At 45.7% G+C, this 23233-nt stretch overlaps 2 protein-coding genes and 2 non-coding genes across 7 annotated transcripts in view; 3 read left to right on the top strand and 1 right to left on the bottom strand.

The window, feature by feature from the left end:
• Positions 1–3492: 3492 nt before the first annotated feature.
• On the top strand, positions 3493–4814 carry LOC103744742. Its single transcript, XM_029570143.1, has 2 exons — positions 3493–3680; positions 3879–4814. The coding sequence occupies exons 1-2, from the start codon at positions 3588–3590 to the stop codon at positions 4206–4208; spliced, it is 423 nt and encodes a 140-aa protein (XP_029426003.1). The 5' UTR covers positions 3493–3587; the 3' UTR covers positions 4209–4814.
• LOC115072612 lies at positions 3741–3809 on the top strand. The gene has a single exon (XR_003851652.1). It is a non-coding gene; the product is annotated as a small nucleolar RNA SNORD104 (small nucleolar RNA).
• On the top strand, positions 4005–4137 carry LOC115072613. Its single transcript, XR_003851653.1, has one exon. It is a non-coding gene; the product is annotated as a small nucleolar RNA SNORA76 (small nucleolar RNA).
• A 773-nt stretch (positions 4815–5587) lies between the features above and the next one.
• The window catches only part of Tex2 (testis expressed 2), a 127100-nt gene continuing 109454 nt past the window's right edge, over positions 5588–23233 (bottom strand). For 2 of the 4 annotated variants that reach the window (XM_017801518.2, XM_029570132.1), the window contains exons 8-13: positions 21178–21310; positions 16432–16494; positions 14230–14355; positions 12178–12387; positions 8870–8990; positions 5588–6976 (exon numbers count right to left, since the gene is read on the bottom strand). In XM_017801518.2, coding sequence (XP_017657007.1) covers positions 6854–6976; positions 8870–8990; positions 12178–12387; positions 14230–14355; positions 16432–16494; positions 21178–21310 — 776 coding nt within the window. In that variant the 3' untranslated portion in view covers positions 5588–6853. The remainder of the gene's footprint in view (positions 6977–8869; positions 8991–12177; positions 12388–14229; positions 14356–16431; positions 16495–21177; positions 21311–23233) is intronic. The other 2 variants (XM_008846570.2, XM_008846571.2) reach the window with 2 other exon arrangements.

Genomic DNA, 23233 nt, shown 5'->3' with positions numbered 1-23233 from the left:
CAGCACTGTCTGGGCTTCTTATCAAGCATCGCCCCCCTGCAAAGGTTCCCAGCACCCTGTGGATGCCATGTCCCACCACTGGGGTCTCTCCAAAGCTGACTAGGGTCACTGGTGGGCCAGCTTCTTTTTTGGGAAGTCCAGGCTCCCATTCATGGCCAGTGTTGGAGTCCCCTGAGCACTTGGCAGTCTCCCCAGGCCTCCTGCAGCATGGTCACCAGTGGCCTGGCTCCCGGAACTATGAGAGAGTAGTCAATCAGCTGGTGGCCAGCCCAAGCCTCAGTCCTGACCTGGCAGAATGGCCTGCCAGACAGCCCAGGCTTCTGCAGTCCTAGGGCAAGGCCCTGCCCCCACACTCCACCCTGTAAACTAGGCCAGAAAGAACTGGAGAGGGCTGTTCCTCTCCCAAGACACTGTGCCTTACACCAAGCAGCAGTCAGAGAGAAAAACAGAGAGAAAGAGAGGAGACAGGGAGAGGAGGGAAAGGAAAGGAGAGAGGGAGGGGGAGAGGGAGAGATGGGAGAGAGGGAGAGGGAGAGGAAGAAAGAGAGGAGAGAGAGAGAGGAGAGGGAGAGAGGGAGTAAGAAAGAAAAGAGGAGCTGGACATGGTGGTGCATGCCTTTAATCCCAGCACTCGGGAGGCAGAGGCAGGCGGATCTCTGTGAGTTCAAGGCCAGTCTGGTCTACATAGTGAGTTCCAGGACAGCTGGGGCTACAGGGAGACCCTGTCTCAAAAAGACAAAAAAAAAAAGAAAAGAGGGAGAGAGGAAAGAGGAAGGGGGAAAAAGAGGAGAGAGGGAGAGAGAGAGAGGGAGGGAGGGAGGGAGGGAGGATGAAAGAGAGAGAGACTCTCCAACTTCTTTTTCAAAGTGGCTATTCTATTTTGCATTCCTAAGCATGTGGGAACAGAGCTCCTGCTTGCACTGCATCCCTGCCAGCTTTTGGTGTTAGACAATGACAGTACACATACACTTTCAATCAAGCACACAATGTACAAAATAAAGATTTTTGTGCTGGGCCTGATGACACACACCTGTAATCCCAGTACTTGAGATAAGAGGCAAGAGGATCTAGAGTCCAAGGCCAGCTTCAGCTACACAAGGAGTTTGAAGCCAGCATGAGTTACATGAGACACTACCACAAAAAATAATTTTGATTCTGCAATGTAATTACAACATTGGTAAAACTGAATTATATCAGAGTTGTACTGGATGTAAAAATATTTTCATTTTAAGAATCTGTTTTAAGATTTATAAAAATTGTGGAGCTCAGATGGCTCACTGGTTAAGAGCACTTTCTACACTTCCAGAAGACCCAGGTTGGGTTCCACAAGGAAGCTAATGCCTTTAACTTCAGTTTCAGGGGATTCAGCGCCCTCTTCTGGTTTCCATGGGTACTGCCTGCATATGGTGCACTTATATAATATGCAGGCAAACCACTCATACACATAAAATAAAATCTTTATTTAGAAATTGATCTAGGCTGGGCGTGGTGGTGCATACCTTTAGTACTTAATCTCCTCCCCCCTTGGGTGGCAGAGGCACGGGATCTCTGTAAGATTGAGGCAAGCCTTATCTCCATAGTGAGTTCCAGGCCAGCTGTGGCTACAGGGAGACTCAAAAAAAGATCTTTTGGAGGGCTGGAGAGATAGTTCAGCAGGGGAGCACTGGCTGCTCTTGTAGAGGATTTGGGTTTGGTTCCTAACACCCACATGGAGGCTAACAATCATTAGTAACTCCAGTTTCAAGGGAATTCAACACCCTTTCCTGACCTCTGAGAGCTTTGTACCACACAGGTGCACTTAACATACATGCATAACTCAAACACATAAAATAAAAAAATAAATAGAAGAAATGGTTAAAAAAAATCTTTTAAGTGAAAATAAAATTTCAATATAGCCGGGCATGGTGGTGCATGCCTTTAGTCCCAGCACTAGGGAGGCAGAGATAGGCGGATCTCTGTGAGTTTGAGGCCAGCCTGATCTACATAGTGAGTTCCAGGCCAGCTGGGGCTACAGGGAGACCCTGTTTCAAGAAAAAAAGAAAGAAAAAATTTAAATACCTTTTCCAATGTAGATATTGTACCACAATATAACTAATGTTGAAATAAGTTTAAGCAGCAATAAAACTAAATAATCATTTGGTAGGTTCTAAATACTTATCAAAACAATTACAGTTTGCCTGGCTAGAGAGATGGCTCAGTGGTTAAAAACACTGGCTGCTCTTGCAGGGGACCTGGGTTCAGTTCCCAGCACCCACATAGCAGCTAACAGTGGTGTGTAACTCCAGTTCTACGGGAATCCAACACCCTCTTCTTACCTCCACGAGCATTGCACAATTTACACACATACAGGCAATACACACATACCCACAGAAAAGACTACAATTTGCAATCTAAGAGGAACTTTTTTTTTTTTTTTCGTGCTAGTGATAGAACCTAGGGCCTCAGACACGCTAGGTAAGCACTCTACCTGTCACATCCCAGCCCCAAAGAGGAGGTTCTTAAGTTTAAAGATCAGGTAGAAACTAATGAAAACAAGAGCCCAACAGGCTCAGGCTGAAATGTTATTACGAAAAGCAATGAAATTTCCTTATTAAAAGGATAAAAGGAAAAGAATTCCAAAGGAAAACATTGGAAGACAGTAAAGATTAGCAGATTGTGACTGTCCTTTATGGATTCCTCGCCAGTAAAGCCAGCCTGGACCATATTCTCGTTCATCCGCCTACCAAGTGGGTAGGGTAGCGCTTTCGCTCATAAACGAAGAACTACGGATGCAGTTTGGTCTTTCCGAAGATACTTCTTTCCTGTAGGCTTCCATAGGATATTCATACATCTACTGAACGATTCATTATGGTACTGAACTCAGTTTCCTGCACCACACTAGTCCTTTAAGACGAATGTTCATCACTTAGAACTGTGCCAGGCGTCTGACATTAATTCATGCTGTCTCAAAAGACAAAAAAAAAAAAAAAAAAAAAGGTAATGTAAAATCAGGATTTATTCACATGAACCCTGCTCCTTCTACGGCTCTCTCTTTCTTTTTCTGCTCATTTTCACACCTTCAGCTGCTAGCCTGACGACTGGGGCATACTATCTCACACACATAAGGTCTTGCCCGGTTTGCTAAGTTTTCTTTTTTTTTTAAATTTTATTATTTTGACTTTATGTGTATGCGTGTATTGCCTGCATGTAGGTAAGTACACCCCTGTCGTGCAATGCCCGCAGAGGTCAGAGGAAGCTGTCCGATCCCTTGGGACTGGAGTTAGACAGTTCTTAGCTGCCAAGTGGGTGCTGGGATTCGAACCCAGAGTCTTCTGAAAGAACAACCAGTGATCCTAACCGCTGAGCCATCTCTCCAACCCCGCTAAGTTTTCTTTTGTGTACTGAAAGGGACACACAAACCCCCTACGGAAAGGAGTAAAGTTCGGGAAGAACTGCTAGGCCTGCCACCGGCAAACAGAATTTCTCCCAGGCGCCTGTCTCTATGGTTAGACCGAGTCCACTGTATACCCTGGAGGACTCAGAGAGCTCCACTTAACAGACCTCGCTACGCCACGTGACCCAAAAATCTGGCTTCCTATTGACCAATAATGCTAAAGTCCCGCCTAGTAACTTCCGGTGAATTTTCTTTAAGCCAAGGCCACAGGCGCTTTTCTGTCTTTCAGCCACGAGGCGGTCGGGAGGTAATGTGAGGCTTCTACGTGGGCCGAAAGCTGGGCTGTGCGTGCGTGGGTGGGCGGCCGGCGGTGATGACTTTCCACTGTTTGCACGCGTTAGACTGCTGATGCGGATGATGCAATCGGAGTCTGAGCCGACCGGGAGCCGCGGGGAGGCTGCGGGCCCGGCTGGCGTACCCCCCTCACCGTCCGCTTGTCTTGCAGATCTGCCGTGCCCAGGACTTCGGATCGCGTGGACCTCGCCCGCCCCTCCCTTCCCCACTCTCCCCCAAGCCTTTATTAAAGCGGTTTGACTCCAGCGCTCGTGTCCGTGTGTGCGTGTCCGGCCACGCGCTGCCTTTGAGCCCCCGCCGTGCCTCCTCGTGGCGCCGGGGGTTAAGCTGCAGCGCCATAGCACGTTGCTCGCGCATAACTGGGGCCACCTGCTCATCGCGGGTGGCCCTTTTAACCGCCAGCTACAGGGGCGCGGGCGGGTCCAGAGCAGGCAATTTCCACGCAGGGCACCCGAGACTCGAGCGGCCTGGGGGCCAATGACTGCATAATGCTTTGCACAGTATGCTCACCGACCTTTTGTTTTCACCCTAATGCGGAGCTGAAATGGAGTGGTAGGGAAGGGAGACGGGTTAGCACTGGAGCTACATGGTCCCAAACACCTAATCTATGGCTCGCGAGTGTAGTGCCGACATGTTAGTAAAACTTGCGGGCACACAGACCGCGGGGTGGCGCAAGTCTGCAGTTACCCGGGAAGGCTGAAGGCCAACCCCCAGCAATTTAGTGACGCCTTAAGGAAGTAAAGCTGCTAGGAGGTAACTCAGTACTTGCTTAGCATATGTGCCTGAGGTCAGATCCCCAGTACGGGGGAGGGGGGCAAATGTTACAAAATACTACAGGAAATTTTAATGTTCTCAACACTTATAGAAAAACATGACAAGCATAGTCCTGAAGTTTTGGGGCAAATTAAAGTCCCAATTCCCTTTAAATAGTTAACAATAAGGGGTGGTTATGAGGGTGATGCAAATCGCAGTCTGAGCCGACAGGGGGCCTCAGGACACAGCATTGACACCTAAAACCCTCATGTCAGTGGATGAGGCCTTACATTTGAGCTTGATGTGATTGCATCAGTGTTCAAAGTGCGCAAGTGAGGCATATGACAGGGCCTGAACTGAATATTTGAGTTACTGTATACTTAAGGGTGAGCACAACTGTCCCTGATGCCACGTTCGGTTTGGTTCTAATGTGAACTGAGGAAGAAAAGGGTGCCTGCCTCCAATGGTGAGGCCTCCTGGAATCATGTTAGATTATGGGTGGCCATGGGATAGCTGAATCAAGACCAAAAGGAAGGCAATAGAAGTTTTAGGGGATCAGGTCTCAGACCAGTTTTTCCAGAAAATACTGTAACCTTCCCCTCAAGGTGGATCTGATGTTAGGCTACTTTGGGGGTGGTGTGTGCATTACATCAAACTTAGGTAGCTAACAGTGGTAGCACATGCCTTTAGCAATCCCGACTAGAGACTGAGGCAGATAGATCTCTAAGATCAAGGCCAGCCTGGTCTACCAAGCAAGTTCAAGACCTGCTGGGGGTACAGGGAAATTCTGTCAAAACACAACTCCAAAGCTAATGCAGCCTGGTGAGGGTCCGTTACCCTGCATTGTCCTCCAAGCAGGCTTTGGTAGAAATGACTTAGATGCTTATCTAGTGTTTTGACATGAGATTTATTTTGTGAAACGATGCAAGTGATTGTTAGTCCCCACATACTAATTAAGTGCAACAGGTACATTCATCTCTTTAGACTGTAGTGCATCTGTCTTTTGCCTTTATTGCACAGAAACAAAGACCACCGAACAAGACATGCAGACTGACAGGCAAACTGGCCTACACAATGAGAAATTAGAACAGTATGCTGACAGGAATGGTCAAATAATTTAAGTCATGTTTTAATGGTGTAATTAAGATATCAAGGATTCAAATATAATTTTTTAATATATTAATTTTTTCAAAGCCATCTTCAGGCAAGGTGCTGTTAAAACCACTGTTTGCTTTGTCCACAGATGTTAATCAAAAGTTACCTAAAGTAATTTTGACATTGAATGCAGCTTTAAACAATAAAGATTGGTATTAGCAAATCATATAGTCCCCAAAATTGTAAACTAAATATTCTGACACAAATGCACAAAATTAAGTTGGCAACATTAAAGAAAGGTCATGAGTTCATACCAGGTGTAGTGTCTGATGTCAGCTAGAACTGAAAGAGGAGTTCTCCATTTTGGCCATCAGAGAAAGAAACTGCCCACAAAACTCTCAGACCAATTAACAAAGCACTCCCATTCTGACACGAAGCTTCCCGGAGGACAGAGAAAAAGCCAGATGAGAAGGCTTTGGCCCTGGCTTTCTGGCTCCAGCCCGTCTGTACTAGGGAGGAGCAATCAAGCATTGTGTGCAGTATGGGACAATGTCACATATGCTCATGTCTCAGGAAAACAACTGGGGTTGGTTAGAAGCAAGGTGATTATACCTCATTGGTGAAACGCTTGGGATAGTTTGATCTCATGGTTTTGTCTGATGTTCACATAAAACCTACTGTCCCCACCCCAGCTGAAAGTGTGTGTGTATACTATGGCTACTTGCTTCCAAAACGCACAATTTAATGTGAAAAAAAGTTGCTATGCCTATCTTTACCACTGATAAAATGGCTCACAAAACTACTCTCCACACAGGTTACCACAGTGACATTCTTGGAGTGTGGAGGGCTGCAATCATGCGTACAGTGGAAAAATGTTCCATTGTGCACCAGCTGCCTGAGGAAAAGCTTTGGAGGAGTCGAGAGGCTAGGGGAGCCATCCAGTTGTACAGCTTTGCTGAATGTGCTCGTTTGCTGCCACAAGAACTGGTAGACTTTTAAAAAGCCATGGTGTGAGTCAACTGTAACCTGGTTCCACCATGATGATTCTTCTAGTCTTTGCCAGTCAAAGCTTCACAGCAGGTAATCCAGACACTTGTCACTGGTTGCAGGGAATGACACCTCACAGTGGAATGGGCACTGGCAGGCAGAGGGCAGAAGCAGTCCTTTAAGAGACAGTGGCTGTGGCACCAGTAAAGGCCAGGACCACAGCACAAATGGCAGTTGCAAATCCCATACCTTGAACTAGGTCTCAGACTGGGAATATCCCATCTTCACCCATCACAGCTGGTCAGAGGCCTCCACAGGTGCATCTTTCAGGAGACAGGAAGTGGAGCGAGGGTCCATGGCTGAGTGCATTATAGGGATATAAACATCATCCATATTTGGCATGACAAAAACTTTCTGTAGGGAGATATTAAAGAACAGCTGTGTAGAAGAATGCTTTATCAAACTGCCCCCCCCCACACACATGAAATCTTTTTCTGTACATTCCAAACTAATTCTTTTCTTTCTTGGTCTTTTTGAGACAGGGTCTCCCTGTAGCCCCAGCTGGCCTTGAACTCGCAGAGATTGATCTGCCTCTGCCTCCTGAGTGCTGGGATTAAAGGCATGTGCCATCATGCCTGGCTGTAGCAGTTTTTAGAAACAAAAACTTAGGGGCTGGAGAGATGGGTCAGCAGTTAAGAGCATTATTGCAGAAGACCCAGGTTCGATTCCCAGCACCCACATGGTGGCTATGAACCGTCCTTAACTCCAGTTCCAGGGGAATCCAAAGCCCTCTTCTGACCTCCGTGGCATTGTACAACATGGGTGCACTCACATACATGCAGACGATAAACTCATACACATTAAAAAAAAAACAACAAAAAACCAAAAACTTAAGAGCCATTAGGATGGTTCAGTAGGTAGGTTCCTGCTGCTAACCCCGATGACCTGAGTTCAATCCCGAAAATCTATATGGTAAAAAGAGAACTGAATCCCACTCACAAAAACTTAAAAATGGGGCCTGCAGAGATACCTCAGTTGGTAAGGCCCTTGGAAGCAAGGAGGACCTAAGTTGGAGCCCTAGAACCTAAGTGGAAAAAGCTGGGCATGAGGGTACTTGTAATCCCAGTGCTGGGGTTACAGAGACAGGCAGATCTCTGAGGCTCACTGGCCAGCCAGCCTACTTGGTTTGTTCCAAGCCAGTGAGAGACCTTGCCTCAAAAAACAAGGTGGACAGTGCCTGAGGAATGATATAAGGCTGACCTTTGGCCTCCACAGGCACATACATGCACCTGTGCACACATGAACACACCCCCCAAAACTTAAAATTTACCAATGAAAAAGAATATAGATATTCTTCAAGGAGAAAGTTCATAACAAAGTAAATAAATTGTTTGCTAATCCATAAAACCTTGAAACACAGCTGTGCTTCAAATATCTGACCAAGCAGCTGGGAGTGTAGTTCAGTGGTACAGTGCTTGCTCTGTATATGCAAAAGGCCCTGGGTTTGATCTCCAGTACCACAACAAAACAAAAATCTGATCACGATATGATAGAAAAAACCAGCACATCCCAGGGGCTTTGGTTATGGTACTTACCTTTGGTGGGTGAATGCAGTAAACAGGCTTAGAGGATGAGCTCTGGCTTACAGAAGCCTTGGCTATACTAGAAGATACTTGGGGGGGGAGGGGGCTGATTCATTTTGGACTCGTAGAATAGCTGGCCCCTGGCACATGAGTTTCCATGAATGGTTATTGAACTGAACAAACAGTAACGTGAATCTAACAAACAGGCAGGGAGCAACTTCCCTGACCACAGGCTGGATGCCCCTAGCTGGCCAATTCCTGGCTTCATGTGGAGAAAACCAAAGCCCAGAGTGTCTTAGCAGGCTTCTTCGTTCAGAGCTCCATCACTTTGCCCTCTCAACACCTCTATTGGATTTCTCTGAGTCTAAAAACTACTTTGTAATATTCTGTGGAAAAGTTTCAGGGCTTTTGAAACCACACCGAAAACTTTATGCCCATGTTTGAACATAATGTGTTTTCTTCTTGGCTTTTATCAAAATCTCAAAAGAGGATCCAGACCCAGATGGAAGTTCGGGCCCTTTGTCCACCAATGAGAAATGAGAGAAGAAAACTTTTTCTTTTTTTGTCTTTTTGAGACAGGGTCTCCCTGTAGCCCCAGCTGCCCTGGAACTCACTATGTAGACCAGGCTGGCCTTGAACTCACAGAGATCCACCTGCCTCTGTCTCCCGGGTGCTGGCATTAAAGGCGTGCACCACCACACCTGGTGAGATAAGAAAACTTTACCTGAAACTCCTGCTCCAGTTTCTTCTCTATCCAGTCTGTCACGTGAACTAAAGTCACTTCCCTCTCTCCAAGTTTTGGCCGAGCTTTCAGCTCCACATATGGTGGCTTCCGGAAACCATACCTATTTGAAGAAGCCAAGAATCACATAAAGAAGGAAAGAAAGGAAGTAGGCAGACGCTGGTGGCAAATTCTCATTGACATGGGGTTTTATCACTAAAATGCTCTCTAATTCTGAAAATGCCCCCCAAATCTAACTCAGCAGAGCAAGAGTGAGCTGTGAATTCCTGTGTTCACTGGACACTGTCAGGGCTGTGATGGACTGAGACCAGTGCTGACAAAGGAGGAAAGCCAGGAAGTATCAAAGGAAAGGCCAAGATTGGGCATTGCCTTTTGAGTTCTGATTTTCCTAATGACCTCTTTCTTTTCTTTTCTTTCTTTTCTCTTTTTTATTTTTTTATAGAAATAAGATATGTACATTCCAGAAACCAAAATATATGTAAGCCAGAACTTGAAAGACGGTCTCCTGAATGTCACCTCCAAAAGAGAACACTTCTTAAACATATGCAGAGAATGTTCCTCCCACATCAGGTCTTTTCATTTGTTTTTGCTGTGTAAATCAGGCTGGCCTAGGATTCTCAATCCTCTTGTCTCTGCCTCCCAGCCTCCTGAATGCTAAAATTACAGGTGCCACCATACCCTGTGACCCTAAGCCTTTTTTGACTTCCCACTAGGACAGACTGGTACTCTGAACTGTTGGCAAAGTGTCCAGACAGTGTGTGGTAGTGCACACTTGTAATCCCAGCACCCAGGAGGCTGAGGCAAGAGGGTCCTAGTTTGAGGCCAGCCTGAAGTTATATAACAAGATCCTGTCTCAAAATAGAGGAAGAAAAGAATTCTGGGTAAGACATTATCAGATTACCTAAAAATCTCATTGCCATGGTCAGTGTTATTAGCAACACAGTAAAAATGCCAAGTTTCTATTATATTTTTTGTTTGTCTCTGTGGTGGATCGAACCCAGGGCCTTCACATGCTAAGCAGGCTCTCCACCATGAGTTATCTCCAGCCCTGCCAATACATGTTTATGCTCTCACTATGCCGCTTCCTTGGTGGTTCCACAGCATCTAGCACTCAGCGCTCGAGCAGATGCTGGCAGCACTATCCTAGAGGTCTTTTCTGTGTCTCTCACTAGGTGGGGGCATTTCTAACTGTTATACCTAAAACTGGGAAGTTAGGAAGAAATGCATTGATTCATTAATTTAAAATAACTTTTTAAGGTTTGGCAGTCTACAGTGAGGTATTTAGCTATTTCTGGAGTGTAAGACTGTGGGCTCTTTAAAATTTTTTAACATTTATTTTGTATGTGTGTGTGTGTAGGTATGTGAATACCAGGATACAGGAATGTGGAAGTCAGAGGACAACTTGTGGGAGTCGGTTCTGTACTTCCACCATGTAGGTCTAGGTTGTCAGGCTTGGTGGCAGACTCTACCTGCTGAGCCATCTTGTTAGCCTCTTATTTTTCTGTCTTTTACTTGGAAACACTAGCATCATCAGCCAATGGTCAGTCAATCGAAAAAAACCCAAGTATTCCTACAAAGCCTCCTACGTACCAAGGATGTGTATAGTACATTGATGTCATGCTATGATGGATTACAGAGCTATGTTTTCATCATGAGTGCCGTTTACAAAAGAATGAGGGCTCTCATAACCTCATCATATACACATATGACTTTAATAGGACTTAGGATGTCGATTTTCATATTTTTATGTGTTTGAGTGTATAGCCTGCATGTGTAAGTACACCAATGTCGTACAGTGCCCTTGGACATCAGAAGAGGGTGTTGGATTCCCTGGAACCAGAGTTACAGATGGTTGTTAGCTGCCATGTGGGTGCTAGGAACCAAACCTGGGTCCTCTGCAAGAGCACTCAGTGCTCTTAACCACTGAGCCATCTCTCCAGTCCCTGGAATGCCAATTTTAGACTGAGATTCATAGACATGCTGGACCCATTAATAATTTATTTTAGAAATTCTAATTGTGGTTTAATCACTATAACTCCCCCCAGCAACTGCTGGAATCCTGGCGGGTTGGCCAGGCATGGCTGTAACTTCAGCATGTAACTTCCATCCAGCAACTTCCATCCAGCTGGAACAGAGAACCACTTCCTGAGAGAGACCTCCTACCACAAACCCCAGGGGTACATGCTTTAGCTTCCTGATACCACAGTCTAACTCAGGGGGTCTCTTCCTGGACCTTGGTTGCACATATGATCCCTATCTGTCAAGAAAGGAAGCTATGGGCTGGAGAGATAGTTCAGCAGTTTAGAGTATTTGCTGCTCTTCCAAGGGACCTGCTGGGTTCAGTTCCCAGCACCCATGTTGGGTGCTGACAATTACCTATAACTCTAACTTCAGTGGATCAGATATTCTCTTTTGGCCTCCTCAATCACCTGCACACACAGCACACACTCACATAAGGAAAAATAAATCTTGAGAGAGAAAGATAGAAAAAGAGGCTAAGAGAACTAACCCCATGGTGTGGTTACAACTAGGCCAGGCAGAGATAAAGGCAGCTGTTATTACTGATGGAGGAGTCAGCTTTAGAGATAAGAAGATCAAGAACAGAAATAGTTCCTCCCATAAACCTCATATTCACTGTAACCTTTCCTAATATATGAAAACTGGTTCATAAATGTGCACAAGTCGGGGCTGGAGAGATGGCTCAGCAGTTAAGAACACTGAATGTTCTTGCAGAAGACCCGGGTTCAGATCCCAGCACCCACATGGCAGCTAGCAACTGTCTGTAACTCCAGTTCTAGGGGATCCAACACCCTATTCTGACCTCTGTGGGCACTGCATGACACGGGTGCACTTACCTACATGCAGGCAATACATGCATACACATAAAAATAATAAATAGGGGCTGGAGAGATGGCTCAGTGGTTAAGATCACTGTTCTTCCAGAAGACCCAGGTTCGAATCCCAGCACCCACATGGCAGCTAAAAACTGTCCATAACTCCAGTTCCAGGGGATCCAACAGCCTCTTTTGTCCTCCGCGGACATTGCACAACACGGGTGCACTTACCTACTTGCAGGCAATACACACACACATAAAATAAAATAATAAAATATTTAAAAATAAAATATTTTTAAAAATGTGCACAAGTCATTCATGGAAGAAAGTACAATTAGATCAACAACTAACATGTAAGTCCCACAAAAACAGTAGCAGTTTTCCTGTCCCAAGGCCAAGTGGACCAAGACTTTTATGGTCATACAGTAAGGAGACTCACTTAGGGCTTCTACCCACCATATCCGGTCAGTCGGGGGTGGTGGAATGTTGACTGCCAAGGTCCCTCGACATTCTTGTACTTCGACAGTTAGCAGCAGGGGAGTATTGGAGACTTCTTCAATCTTCTTTTTAATGAATTCTGTCTCTGTTGCTTTTTGGAAATATTTTGATTTGGTAATTTTATCAACAAATCTCATAATCTTACTTGTTCGATGACCTCCAACATACCTTCAAATAAGGAATGTAAAGGTGCATTATTATACACAGCTCTTTAAACATAACATTTGTGTGTGCGTGTCCGTGTGTGTGTGCCACAGCACCCGTGAAGGTTAGAGAACATGGCTTTTTTTTCCCCACCATGTTGAGTGGGGACTCAGGTTGTCAGGTCACCTTGCTTGCCCGAAACATCTTTTCATAAACATAAATGTCATGGCTCTGCATTTACTCTACAGCAGCCTCTCCACACCAATGCTGTTCACACTGTGGACTGGGTTCTGTGTCAAGGAGGGCTGTCCTATGTGTATTTAGGCTATCTGGCAGTCTTCTTAGCCTCTGTGGATTAGATGGTAAGAGCACTCTCCCAAGTCATGATAATCAAACATGTCTGTCTCTCTGTGAGGGCCAAATCACCCTTGTTGAGAACTGTCACTTTAGAGAAGGTGTAAGGTTCAGAGCCCCCTGACTACACAATGGACAGCTGGATAAAGTTATCACACAGAGAAGGGATCTCCACCCTTATACTACAGGCTCAGTACAAGCACCTATCCTACTGGAGAAACGTCACAATTTCTGAATACCAAACAGTAAAACACACCATAACAAAATAGTGACTGACAGACTATCTTCAGGTGGTGTCGTAACAACTCTGAGGGTCAGGTACTTTTCAAAGGGCTTAGAACTTGCTCTTCTTCTTTTTCTGGTTTAGAATTTCTTAAAGAAAAATGCTACCACCAAGCAGATAATGCTAGCAAATCAAGAAAAGCAGCTTTTGCATCAGGTCCTGTCTACCATTGACTGCCATAAGGAGAGAGGCTATCTGCTCCTTTAAAGTCTCTGCAGCTTCACAGAATCAATAATAGTGGATATTGCTGGATGGCACATGCCTTTAATACCAGCACTCAGGAGGCAGAGGCAGGCAGATCTCTGTGTGTTACAGGCCAGCCTCGTCTACATAGTGAGTTCCAGGCTAGTTAGAGCTACATCTTAAGACCTTGTCTCAAAAAAAAAAAAAAAAAAGTTTATATATAGGCATGAGAGAGAGAGAGAATGAATGAGTGTGTGTGTGTGTGTGTTTAGGACCTCCAGTCCTAAACAATCATTCTGGAAGGTCAAGCAGCTACAATTTTAAGCAGTGCACACAAATTTTAGCACCAACTGTGCCAGTACCTGAGTTCTCACCTTCTGTACGCTTTCAGAGTAGGCTGATATAAAGTTTCTGAATCACCTGGCTTCTTTGTAATCTTAGCTTCTTTAGCTCCTTTTAAATCATTTAAAGACCCTTACAGAATGGCTTCTTATGCACTGATCACTACACTGTCCAAGTAACAGGCAAAGAGAGGCCCCAGTGAGGTCCATGACCCAAATATACAGCTAAGTCATCCATGTTTTCAAAATTCATCAAAGAAAACCTGAGTAGTCGAGCTTTGTAGAAGCCAGCAGTACAAGTAGATCCCACTATGGTGTATAATGGAGCTCTTATTTCTTCTGGCCACCAGGGGGAGGAGGCAGTGTGCAATTTGCACCCTCTGAAGACCCAGGGTGCCCTTCAACCTTTTGGTTTTTTTTTTAGACAGGGTCTCCCTGTAGCCCCAGCTGACCTGGAACTCACTATGTAGACCAGGCTGGCCTCGAACTCAGAGATCCCTCTGCCTCCCAAATGCTGGGATTAAAGACATATGCCACCACACCCAGCTTCAACTTCTTTTACTCACAGGGCAGAACAAAGCTTGGGAACCTCCTAAGAAACAAGGCTATGGAGCCTTTTCCACTATGGATGTCAATATAGAAAACAGGCCACTCCCAGCTTACTGCCTAGATGCCTGGAGCCTCCAGAAGCCCTGATCCACTCACCCCTCAGCCCCAGGGAGCTGCTGTTTGTCTCCAGTACTGGGGTCTGGTGCATCATCTTCATCAGAGGAACCGGCACTGGAGGATTCCTCATCACTGTCAGCCAGACAATATGCCCTGGGCCTGCAACTGAACAGTGGCAAAGTCACCATTGGCAGTGACTTGCAAAGCACACACCAGTGCATGCGCGTGTACACACACACACACATACATACACACACACACACTCTACCACACAGGTTTAGATGGAACCCCTACCATATCTTGTCAATGTCTCCAACTCACTAAGAAAGAAAAAGCCCAGTCAAGAGTTCTTGAACTGGCTTGCTTACTCAGGAGACTCCAGTGTCAAGTCCCCTGACAGGACTGCAGAGGATTTGGGCCCAGAACAGTTTGCTTTTGAGCATGCACCACAGGACAAGTGGTGGAGTGTGATGGAGTCACATAAAATGCAGTGATGTTGTCAGTCTAGCAGGAGCCAAGTGGGAGAGGGAATGGGAAGAAGGAAGGTTGCAGAGGTGTGACGGCAGTTGATGCTGGTGAAATGATGAGGTAGATAGGTAAGTCCCCTGCCTGCGATGCTTCCTGACTTAGTTACCTCTCAAAACTAGTTTTGACTGGACTCCTTCCTAGTAAAATCAGGTATGTTACCCCACACCTGCCCTATCCCTTGAGGGTCACAGAAAAAGATGGAAATCACAAGGTGCCCAGTCTCAAGGGACTCAAGCAACTGATGTGAAAACTCAGGGCCTTTCTTGGAATAGCACAGATTTAAAGTCCAGGTTTCTCACTAAATTTAACAGCCTCTATAGAGTACTGTTCCTCATTAAACTCTTCAGAGTTCCAGAGGGGTAGGACTTGCTGGATCACCAGCAGAGTGGGATCAAGTTCCCCGCTGAGGTGCACTAGGTAGAACTTCAGCCCCGCCAATGGTGGCTCCTTCCCTAGACTGGCTTTGCTTACTAGATTACTTGCTGGGCCCCATCTCTTAAGTCTCAGGGACTTAACTAAGGCTGATCATGAAACACACCTTATACTGTTGACAAGGGCAAACAGGGAAAGGCAGTGACCTTAGCTCTGATGTCTCTGATTGTAGTCCTGGTTTTCCTGATAACCAGCTTGGGCCACCAGAAGTTCACTGGGGTAGTTGTCTCCTGATTAACAGGGGTCAAGGGTAGAGCACACAGCCGCATGCATGGGAGGGCAGGACTGAGCCTCTGCCCCTGAAATAGGAGCTGGCTGTAAGAGGATCCCACCAGCATCCTCCCTGGCAGGACACTCGGATCCTGCTCACCCTGGCTCTGAAACAGAGCCAGCACCCCACCAGCAGGCTGAACTTTTTATGTTAGAGGGAATGCCTCTCAGCAGAACAGAAGTTTCTCTTCGCTAACAGTACTTGACCAACTCTTGTTCCCACTTTCCCATAACAGGCCTAGCTAGTCCAGGAAGTGCCTCTATACCCTTGCTGGTCACAGAGCTGTTTCAGAGGGTCTGTGGGTCAGCCACCCTCACAGAGCTCTTGGTTTCAAAGGTACATAGCAAAATGCACTTCCCAAGAAAGCTTGAACTGGATCTTGGGAAGAGGAGAGTCAGAGATGTAAACTGCCAACAATTACACAACTGTCCTACTTCTCCATCAGCAAAACAGCTGTGCTCCTGGTTCTTAGTCCTTGGGCTGCCAGGTATGGATGCTAGCTGCCAGGGCCCAGTCCTCAGCCACAGAGCATAAAGGGCTGCCTGTAGCATCTGGGATCACAGTGAGATCTGTTGAGTCACAGCCTCTTTTCCCCATCAGTACACATCATCTGGCACCTACATCTCTAGGGCAGAAGATGAGGAAGGCTGGGCCTGCATTGAGCTCTCAGTTTCTTGAACTAATCCTCTGCAGGAACAGAGGGTTCAGTTCTGTGGCTTTAAGTGAATAATTTAGAGAATGCAGCATCAGTTAAAGCATATCGTATGATGTGGATTCTGATTTTGACCAAGTGGCACCTTTCCTGCCAGCACTGGGAGCTGTATTGTGTGGTACCCTGGACTAATTAAATCTGTGGCTAAATGTCTGGTTCCTAGTCCGTTTTTATAAACTAAACATGCATTTTATGCTCTCTACCTTATGATGTTAGTAAGGACTTTAGAGAAAGACATGCTTTACATCCTCATAAAAGACGTGCTGGGATGTGAGGAGCCTAGCAGCTTTAAACACACCTCAGAATTCCAGGAGCATTCTTCCCTCTCAGAGCGCCACCCAAATATCTTTTTAGAACTGTGCTTGGAGTCAGACATAAGAAAAAATGAATTATTTGATTATTCATTCTGTCTTGGACCAATTTTTTTTTTTTTTTCTTTTTGAGACAGTCTCATTGTGTAGCCTGTGTTAGCCTGGAACTCACTATATAGCCCAGGCTAGCTTCAAACTTAGGATAAGTTTCATGTCTCAGATGCTCAAGTGTTGGGATCAGAGGCATGAACCACCAAGTCTGGCTCAAACATTTTATTTCTTGATCTAATATCACTGCCACTTCTGGCAACCTCTAGCAGTTTTTCAAACCATCTACAAAGCAGAGTGATTTCCTGTCACTTGAGCTAGTTAAAAGAATGTCACAGACTCCAAAGGCAATTCTAAAAAGCTGTTGTAAGATATGCTTTAAGAGCGAATAACTAGATTCAACAGCCCTATAAGGGGATCACACTCATAAGAACACATTAATATTCTCGTATTTATGAGAAACCATTCCCATACATCTGCTGTGCACACACGTGCATATACCCAGGAACCAGACTGAGTCACAGTATACTTGGCTCCTGGAACATCAGGGGTCTGGGGGTGGGGAGATAGTACAATGGGTGGAGGAGGGGCCACCATATGGAGGCTTACACTGGGCCCAGCTGCAGTAGAAGAGCAAGAACAGGTCAGGCACATCACAGAAATGCCCGTTCCCATGCCTCTATGCACTTGAAGCTCCTGGCATGTTGGGTACTTCCCTTTCTGACTTATCTGGGTCATCTTCAGATTCTTTCTTAAAATTTAGACTGTTGAGCCAGGCGTGGTGGTGCATGCCTTTAATCCCACCCAGCACTCGGGAGGCAGAGGCAGGCTTATCTCTGTGAGTTTGAGGCCAGCCTGGTCTACATTAGTGAGTTCCAGGGCAGCTGGGGCTACAGGGAGACCCTGTTTCAAAAAGACAAAAAAAAAAAAAAAATTTAGACTGTGAAATACTCACTCCCTGATTCCTGTTCCCCCTTTTGCCCCCACAGTGCTAAGACTGAACCTGGAATTTCACATGCCAGGCAAGAGAACTACCAATGAGCTACTCCCCCAGCCCTTGAATTCCACTTCCAAGTACCTTACTGCCCCTAAGTGATTTAACTACAGGCTGTGACAAGGAGATTAGGTGCTAAAGTAAAAGCCTGAAAGATAACCACCTATAAATACACAGTAGACATGCATTTCAAAGGGACAGGACCTGACTAGAATAAAGCAATCTAGATTTCAATTTCTCCATCTTGCCCTCAAGGTATGATGATGAACAAACTTCCCACTAGAGCAGCAGAGGCCCTGCCAAAGCTGGCTAGTAGGAGCAAACCCTCCTGTGTGGAGTGAGGCCTGAACAAGGGACTAAAGGAAAGGCCTGGAGAAAGGCTGCTGGGACCAACTTTACATACTCTGCCCCTGAGGCACTGGATATTAAGGAGGATAATCAGAGGTTGGTAACAGCTGACTTCTGTCTCTCTTCCTTAGCCTCAGGGTGGTTCCATATGTTCATGACCAAGGAACTGAGCAAACAGATTTGGGAAGTTTCTGGAACTGGATTCTTTTTTTTTTTTTTCAAGTTTTATTTTTTGGTACTTTTCAGACAGGGTCTCCCTGTAGCCCCAGCTGGCCGAGAACTCACTATGTAGACCAGGCTAGCCTTGAACTCACAGAGATCTGCCTGCCTCTGCCTCCAGACTGCTGGAATTAGAGGCATGTGCCACCACGCCCATCCCTGGAACTAGATTCTTTTATTATTTTTATTTTATGTGTATGCCTGTATTGCCCACATGTAGGTAAGTGCACCCTTGTTGTGCAATGCCCATGCAGGTCAGAAGAGGCTGTCGGATCCTCTGGACGGTTGTTAGCTGCCATGTGGGTGCTGGGATTGGAATCCGGGTCTTCTGCAAGAACAACCACTGTTCTTACTGCTGAGCCATCTCTCCAGCCCCAGAACTAGATTCTTAACAACCCACACATGGGCTTTCAGAGGCTCTCAATGTCATTAGAAACTATGAACCAAATGATGCATGTGAAAATGTTTCTAAAAGAAAGACCCCTTTAAGGGGTCTTTTATGAAGAAAAAGACCCAAGGGTCTGTTTCTCAGGGCTTCCCAGAGGCAGGGCTTTGAGACTTTTTCTCTGTCCCACTCCCATTTAGTAGGGCCCACTGTTTTAAAATAGTGCTGAGGGCTGGAGAGAGGGCTCAGCAGTTAAGAACAGTGGTGGTTCTTGCAGAAGACCGGGTTTGAATCCCAGCACCCACATGGCAGCTAACAACTGTCTGTAACTACAGTCCCAGAGGATCAGAGAGCCTCTTAAACTTGCTTAAAAAAAATCAGGGGATCTCAACAATGTGTCCAGTGGTTAAGAACACTGATTGTTCTTGCAGAAGACTTGGGTTCAAATCCCAGCACCCACATGGCAGATGACAACTGTCCATAGCTCCAGTTCCAGGGGATCCAACAGCCTCTCCTGTCCTCCATGGGAATTGCATGACACAGGTGCACTTACCTACACACAGGCAATACATGCATACACATAAAATAATAATAAATAAAATATTGAAAAAAATCAGGGGAGATCAACAATGTGTCTGGCAAGCTACCTGATAAGCAGTCAGCACAGGCTCCTTATTACATTATCTACCATTGCAAACACCTGCACTGCTCTCTATCTTCTAAACACAAAACTTACATAGAGGGGCTGGAGAGATGGCTCAACAGGAAAGCACTGAGTGCTCTTGCAGAGGACCCAGGTTCAATTCCCAGCACCCACATGGTGGCTAACAACTGTCCTAACTCCAGTTCCAGGGGATCTGATCCTTCTTCTGACCTTCATGGGCATTGCCTATCATGGGTGCACTTACATATATGCAGGCAATACACTTATACACATAAAAGTAACAATTTTTTTTTAAAGTTACATGGTGCCAGGCGTGGTGGGTCACGCCTGTAGTCCCAGCACGTGGGAGGCAGAGGCAGTCGGATCTCTGAGAGTTCAAGGCCAGCTGGTCTACATGGTGAGTTCCAGGACAGCTGGGGCTACAGGGAGACCCTGCTTCAGAAAGACAAAAAAAAGTTACATGGAAAAAGTAAGTCCAATCCAGTCTCTTTTCATCTTTCCATGTTTAGCACATACCATGTCATAGATACTCCTTGTATTTGTGATGAGTTTTGTGGAGGACGATTTGACAGTGTGTTCTACTGTTTGTTTGTTTGTTTGTTTATTGACTTTTTGAGACAGGGTCTCCCCGTAGCCTCAGCTGTCCTGGAACTCACTATGTAGACCAGGCTGGACTCACAGAGATCTGCCTGCCTCTGCCTCCCGAGTGCTGGGATTAAAGGTGTGGGCCACCATGCCTGGCTTCAGGCAACTCTGCTATCATGAGGCTAGACCGATGATGCTGGGCTGTGTGGGTGGAAGTTGGGGTGGGAGTGGTGAGCAGGACAAGAAGTTGGGTCTGACTTCAGGACCACATTTCTAACTGGGAGACTCCCTCCCTTGCCCTACTCTGACCTCAGCCCTCTCAGGTCCTTAGACTGTGCCTTCACACCTGGGGACATGATGGAGAGACAGATTTCCTTGTGGGACCAACTCAGACTCAGCACTCACAGGGTATGGAATGTTACATGGAGAGCTGATGAATATCACTCACCAGAAAACACAAATCCATAGATTGCCGAATCCAAAAACATTTTATCAAATAGCAGAAAAATGAAAGAAAAATAGCAGATACAGGTTAGATTGCATCCAACAGGTGAAATTCTCCAATTATCAAAATAGGAACATTTCATTAAGTAACTCAGATAAATTAGGATACTCTAAATGAAAGAACTTTCTTGAGGGCACAACCCGACTGCCTCAAGTCTGCTGTTCCCACAAGTCTGAATAAGGTTGTAGGTCAGCCTGGAGCTAAGCAAAAATCCTGTGCCTTGCATTTAGACTTTCAAGAGGTGGTCCCTTGTGACAATGCCCTGTCACAGTGGTTAGTCCCATGCAGAGGGACCAGATGTGAGAAGCTGCACCCTTTTTTTTAAAACTTGGCCAAAACAATACAATGGTTTAAATGGACAGCCAGAGCAGTCACTTTTAAGGTGCTTGGGAATGTAGGAGTTCTAGTTTATTCATTCTGGGCATCATGCTCTGTTATCTCATGATCCTGAAATATTTCTAAATCAGATTTAACTCTGGGCAGCAGATGTACTATCTACAGAGAGAAGAATTTACTAAGCAAGTCAATATTGTATTATTTCAGGAAAATACTTCTCAGAGTACTTGCAGAGCATCCTCTTGGCTACAAGATCAACCATCTCATTATAAATAATCCTGACCTGGTGATTAAAGCAGCAAATCCCCAGGGGATCTTAACCTGTTCCACACAGTGCTGTCTGTGGCTGGGAGTGGAAGCAGCTTTGAGTGAGGAGCAATTTATGCTTAGATGTATCTGCCTGGCTTGTCTGAGTCGGTGATGCTTTCTGGGTAATTGAGACAGTGTCACCCTTGCCAGTGCTGACACCAACAGGTGTTGTGTGCTGTCACAGTGGTCCCCAATGGGTGTGAAACTCACTCAGTGATCCAGAGTGCTAACACAGAGCTTGCTTTCCATGTGGGTCCCCCATGCCAACCTGCTTCTCACAAGCTGCAGGGAGATGCCAGTCCCCCAGGGATGGTTAGTAAATTCATATATAGCCCCTTACCCTTCTTTGCCAATTTCTCCAACCTTCAGGGCTTCAACAAGAGGCTCTTTACCTAGTTTGGTCAAGTTCATTTTGGTCTCGAGAGTCATCAGAAAGGACCCATTGTAGGACATTTCCAAATCGATCCAGAGTCCTGGAGAAACAGTAAAAAAAAGGTTTTTTACCCTCCCAAGAAAGGTGAGTCTAAAGTTAAAAGCTTTTATTTTCAAAGCTCTTAGGTTGGCATTAAACTAAAGTCTACATTTAGCTGTACTGTAACAGATGCTTCAAGAGGTCCATGACAGTGTTCTGCCATCAGCATGCACGAGCAAAGACAGAAACGGTTTGTATGCTCGGCAACAGCCAGCAAGGCAGCCCATTATGGTGGTCACAGGAAATTCAGTTGCCATACCAGCACTGGAAGGGTCCATCCTCTCTGGCTTCCCCTCCTCACATTTAGAAATAACACACATGCCCAGAAGGAAATGGCTTGAGTGACAGCTTGGCCATGATGGGCTGCTGATGCACAGCTGTTTTCGAGGTAGAGAAGTGAGACTCCACTGTGAGTTGGGAGGTTACTTCAAGGTACACCAAAGAACTACACTCTTCTCCTAAAACTACCCAGTGTTTAGAAGAGGAAGCAGAAAAATGGTCAGATTTAGCACTGTAAGAGCAACAGGACTCTGGGAGGTAGCTTATATGAGGTTGCCATCCATGGGGTGGGACTTTTGATGATGTAGCTATTATGGGGCATGGTCCTCTAAGTAACCCCTCACCCATGCTCCACAAGAAAGCTCAATGAGGGGCTGGTGAGATGACTAAGCAGGTAAGGTGCTTGCCACCAAGCCTGATGAGCTGAGTTCAATCCCAGGACCCAGCAGGCAGACAGGAAGAGAACTCACTGCTGCACACTGTCCTCTAAGGTCCGCATGCACACTGTAACCTGAGTCCCACCTCACCCCACAAATCTAAGAAAAAAGCCCAATAACTCTCTCTCTCTCTCTCTCTCTCTCTCTCTCTCTCTCTCTCACACACACACAATGTTTAGATTTATCCTATTGCCTAATAATAGAAACCAAAGAATTTCTGCAATTATCTAGGTAAATTTGGGGAACTACTTGATGCTGAGTTTACAAACCTGTTCCTTAGAAAGACACTATTGACAATGAGCTCAGATCAAAGAGGCTTTTAGCTCAGTGGAATTCGGGGGATGGCCATCGGCAGTGTCTAAAGGGCACACAGATCCCTCACTACCCTCTCTTGGCTACCGCAGGAGCCAATGGCCTGGCAGGGAAGGCAGGCTACACTGAGATTGTTTTTCACTCTTAGAGCTCCATAATACCTCCTGGCTTTTTTATCAAAATTTGATCCTTCAAGTGGCTGTTTAAATGTTAATAAGATTTTATAGATGCTTGTAAGACAAATGACAACATCTGAAAGGAAGCAGGAAGTTCATCTAAAGCCATTCTTTAAACATAGCATTTTCAGTCAATTACAAGAAAACAGTCTTCACCCCCAACCCCCAACCTGGCCAGCCCCTCAGATAAAAGCATCACCTGATCTTACAAAGCACTAATGGTGCAATTCTTCACTAAAGGTGGAATAATTCCCATTTTGTTTTCAACCAGTTCTCTTTGTTGTTACTGAACATGATTATTTTTCATGAATGACTTGGTTTAATTAAGCGACAGGTCAACTGTGATTATCTTCATTTCTAGCTCACATGAAGGAGTTAAAGAAGCATGAATCAGCTGATTCCCCAGATACTGTTACTGTGGCAGAAAAGGGCATATCTGCTTCAGTAAAGACATTCAATCCTTAATCACCTCCAGGAGAAGGGATAGGTTCAAAAGACTAGATATTTATTTAAACTCTACATAAAACGAACAACAGCCGGGCATGGTGGTGCATGCCTTTAATCCCCAGCAGTTGGGAGACAGAGGCAGGCTGACCTGGAACTCACTATATAAACCAGGATGGCCTTGAACTCACAGAGATCCACCTGCTTCTGCCTCCAAAGTGCTGGGATTAAAGGCATGCAGCACCACACCAGGCCTTGTTTTTTTTTGTTTTTTTT

The sequence above is a fragment of the Nannospalax galili genome, unplaced genomic scaffold (assembly GCF_000622305.1).
Source record: "Nannospalax galili isolate Female #2095 unplaced genomic scaffold, S.galili_v1.0 scaffold1023, whole genome shotgun sequence".
Classification (NCBI taxonomy): Eukaryota; Metazoa; Chordata; class Mammalia; order Rodentia; family Spalacidae; genus Nannospalax; species Nannospalax galili.
Note: the sequence above shows the minus strand (reverse complement) of the source record. Positions and strands in the feature narration are given on the sequence as shown.

Excerpts from the sequence above, each read along its gene's own strand:
- LOC103744742 (XM_029570143.1), top strand. The coding sequence starts at position 3,588 with ATGCTAAAGTCCCGCCTAGTAACTTCCGGTGAATTTTCTTTAAGCCAA. Across the intron at positions 3,681-3,878 it reads AGCCACGAGGCGGTCGGGAG|ATCTGCCGTGCCCAGGACTT; the intron begins GTAATGTGAGGC and ends CTTGTCTTGCAG.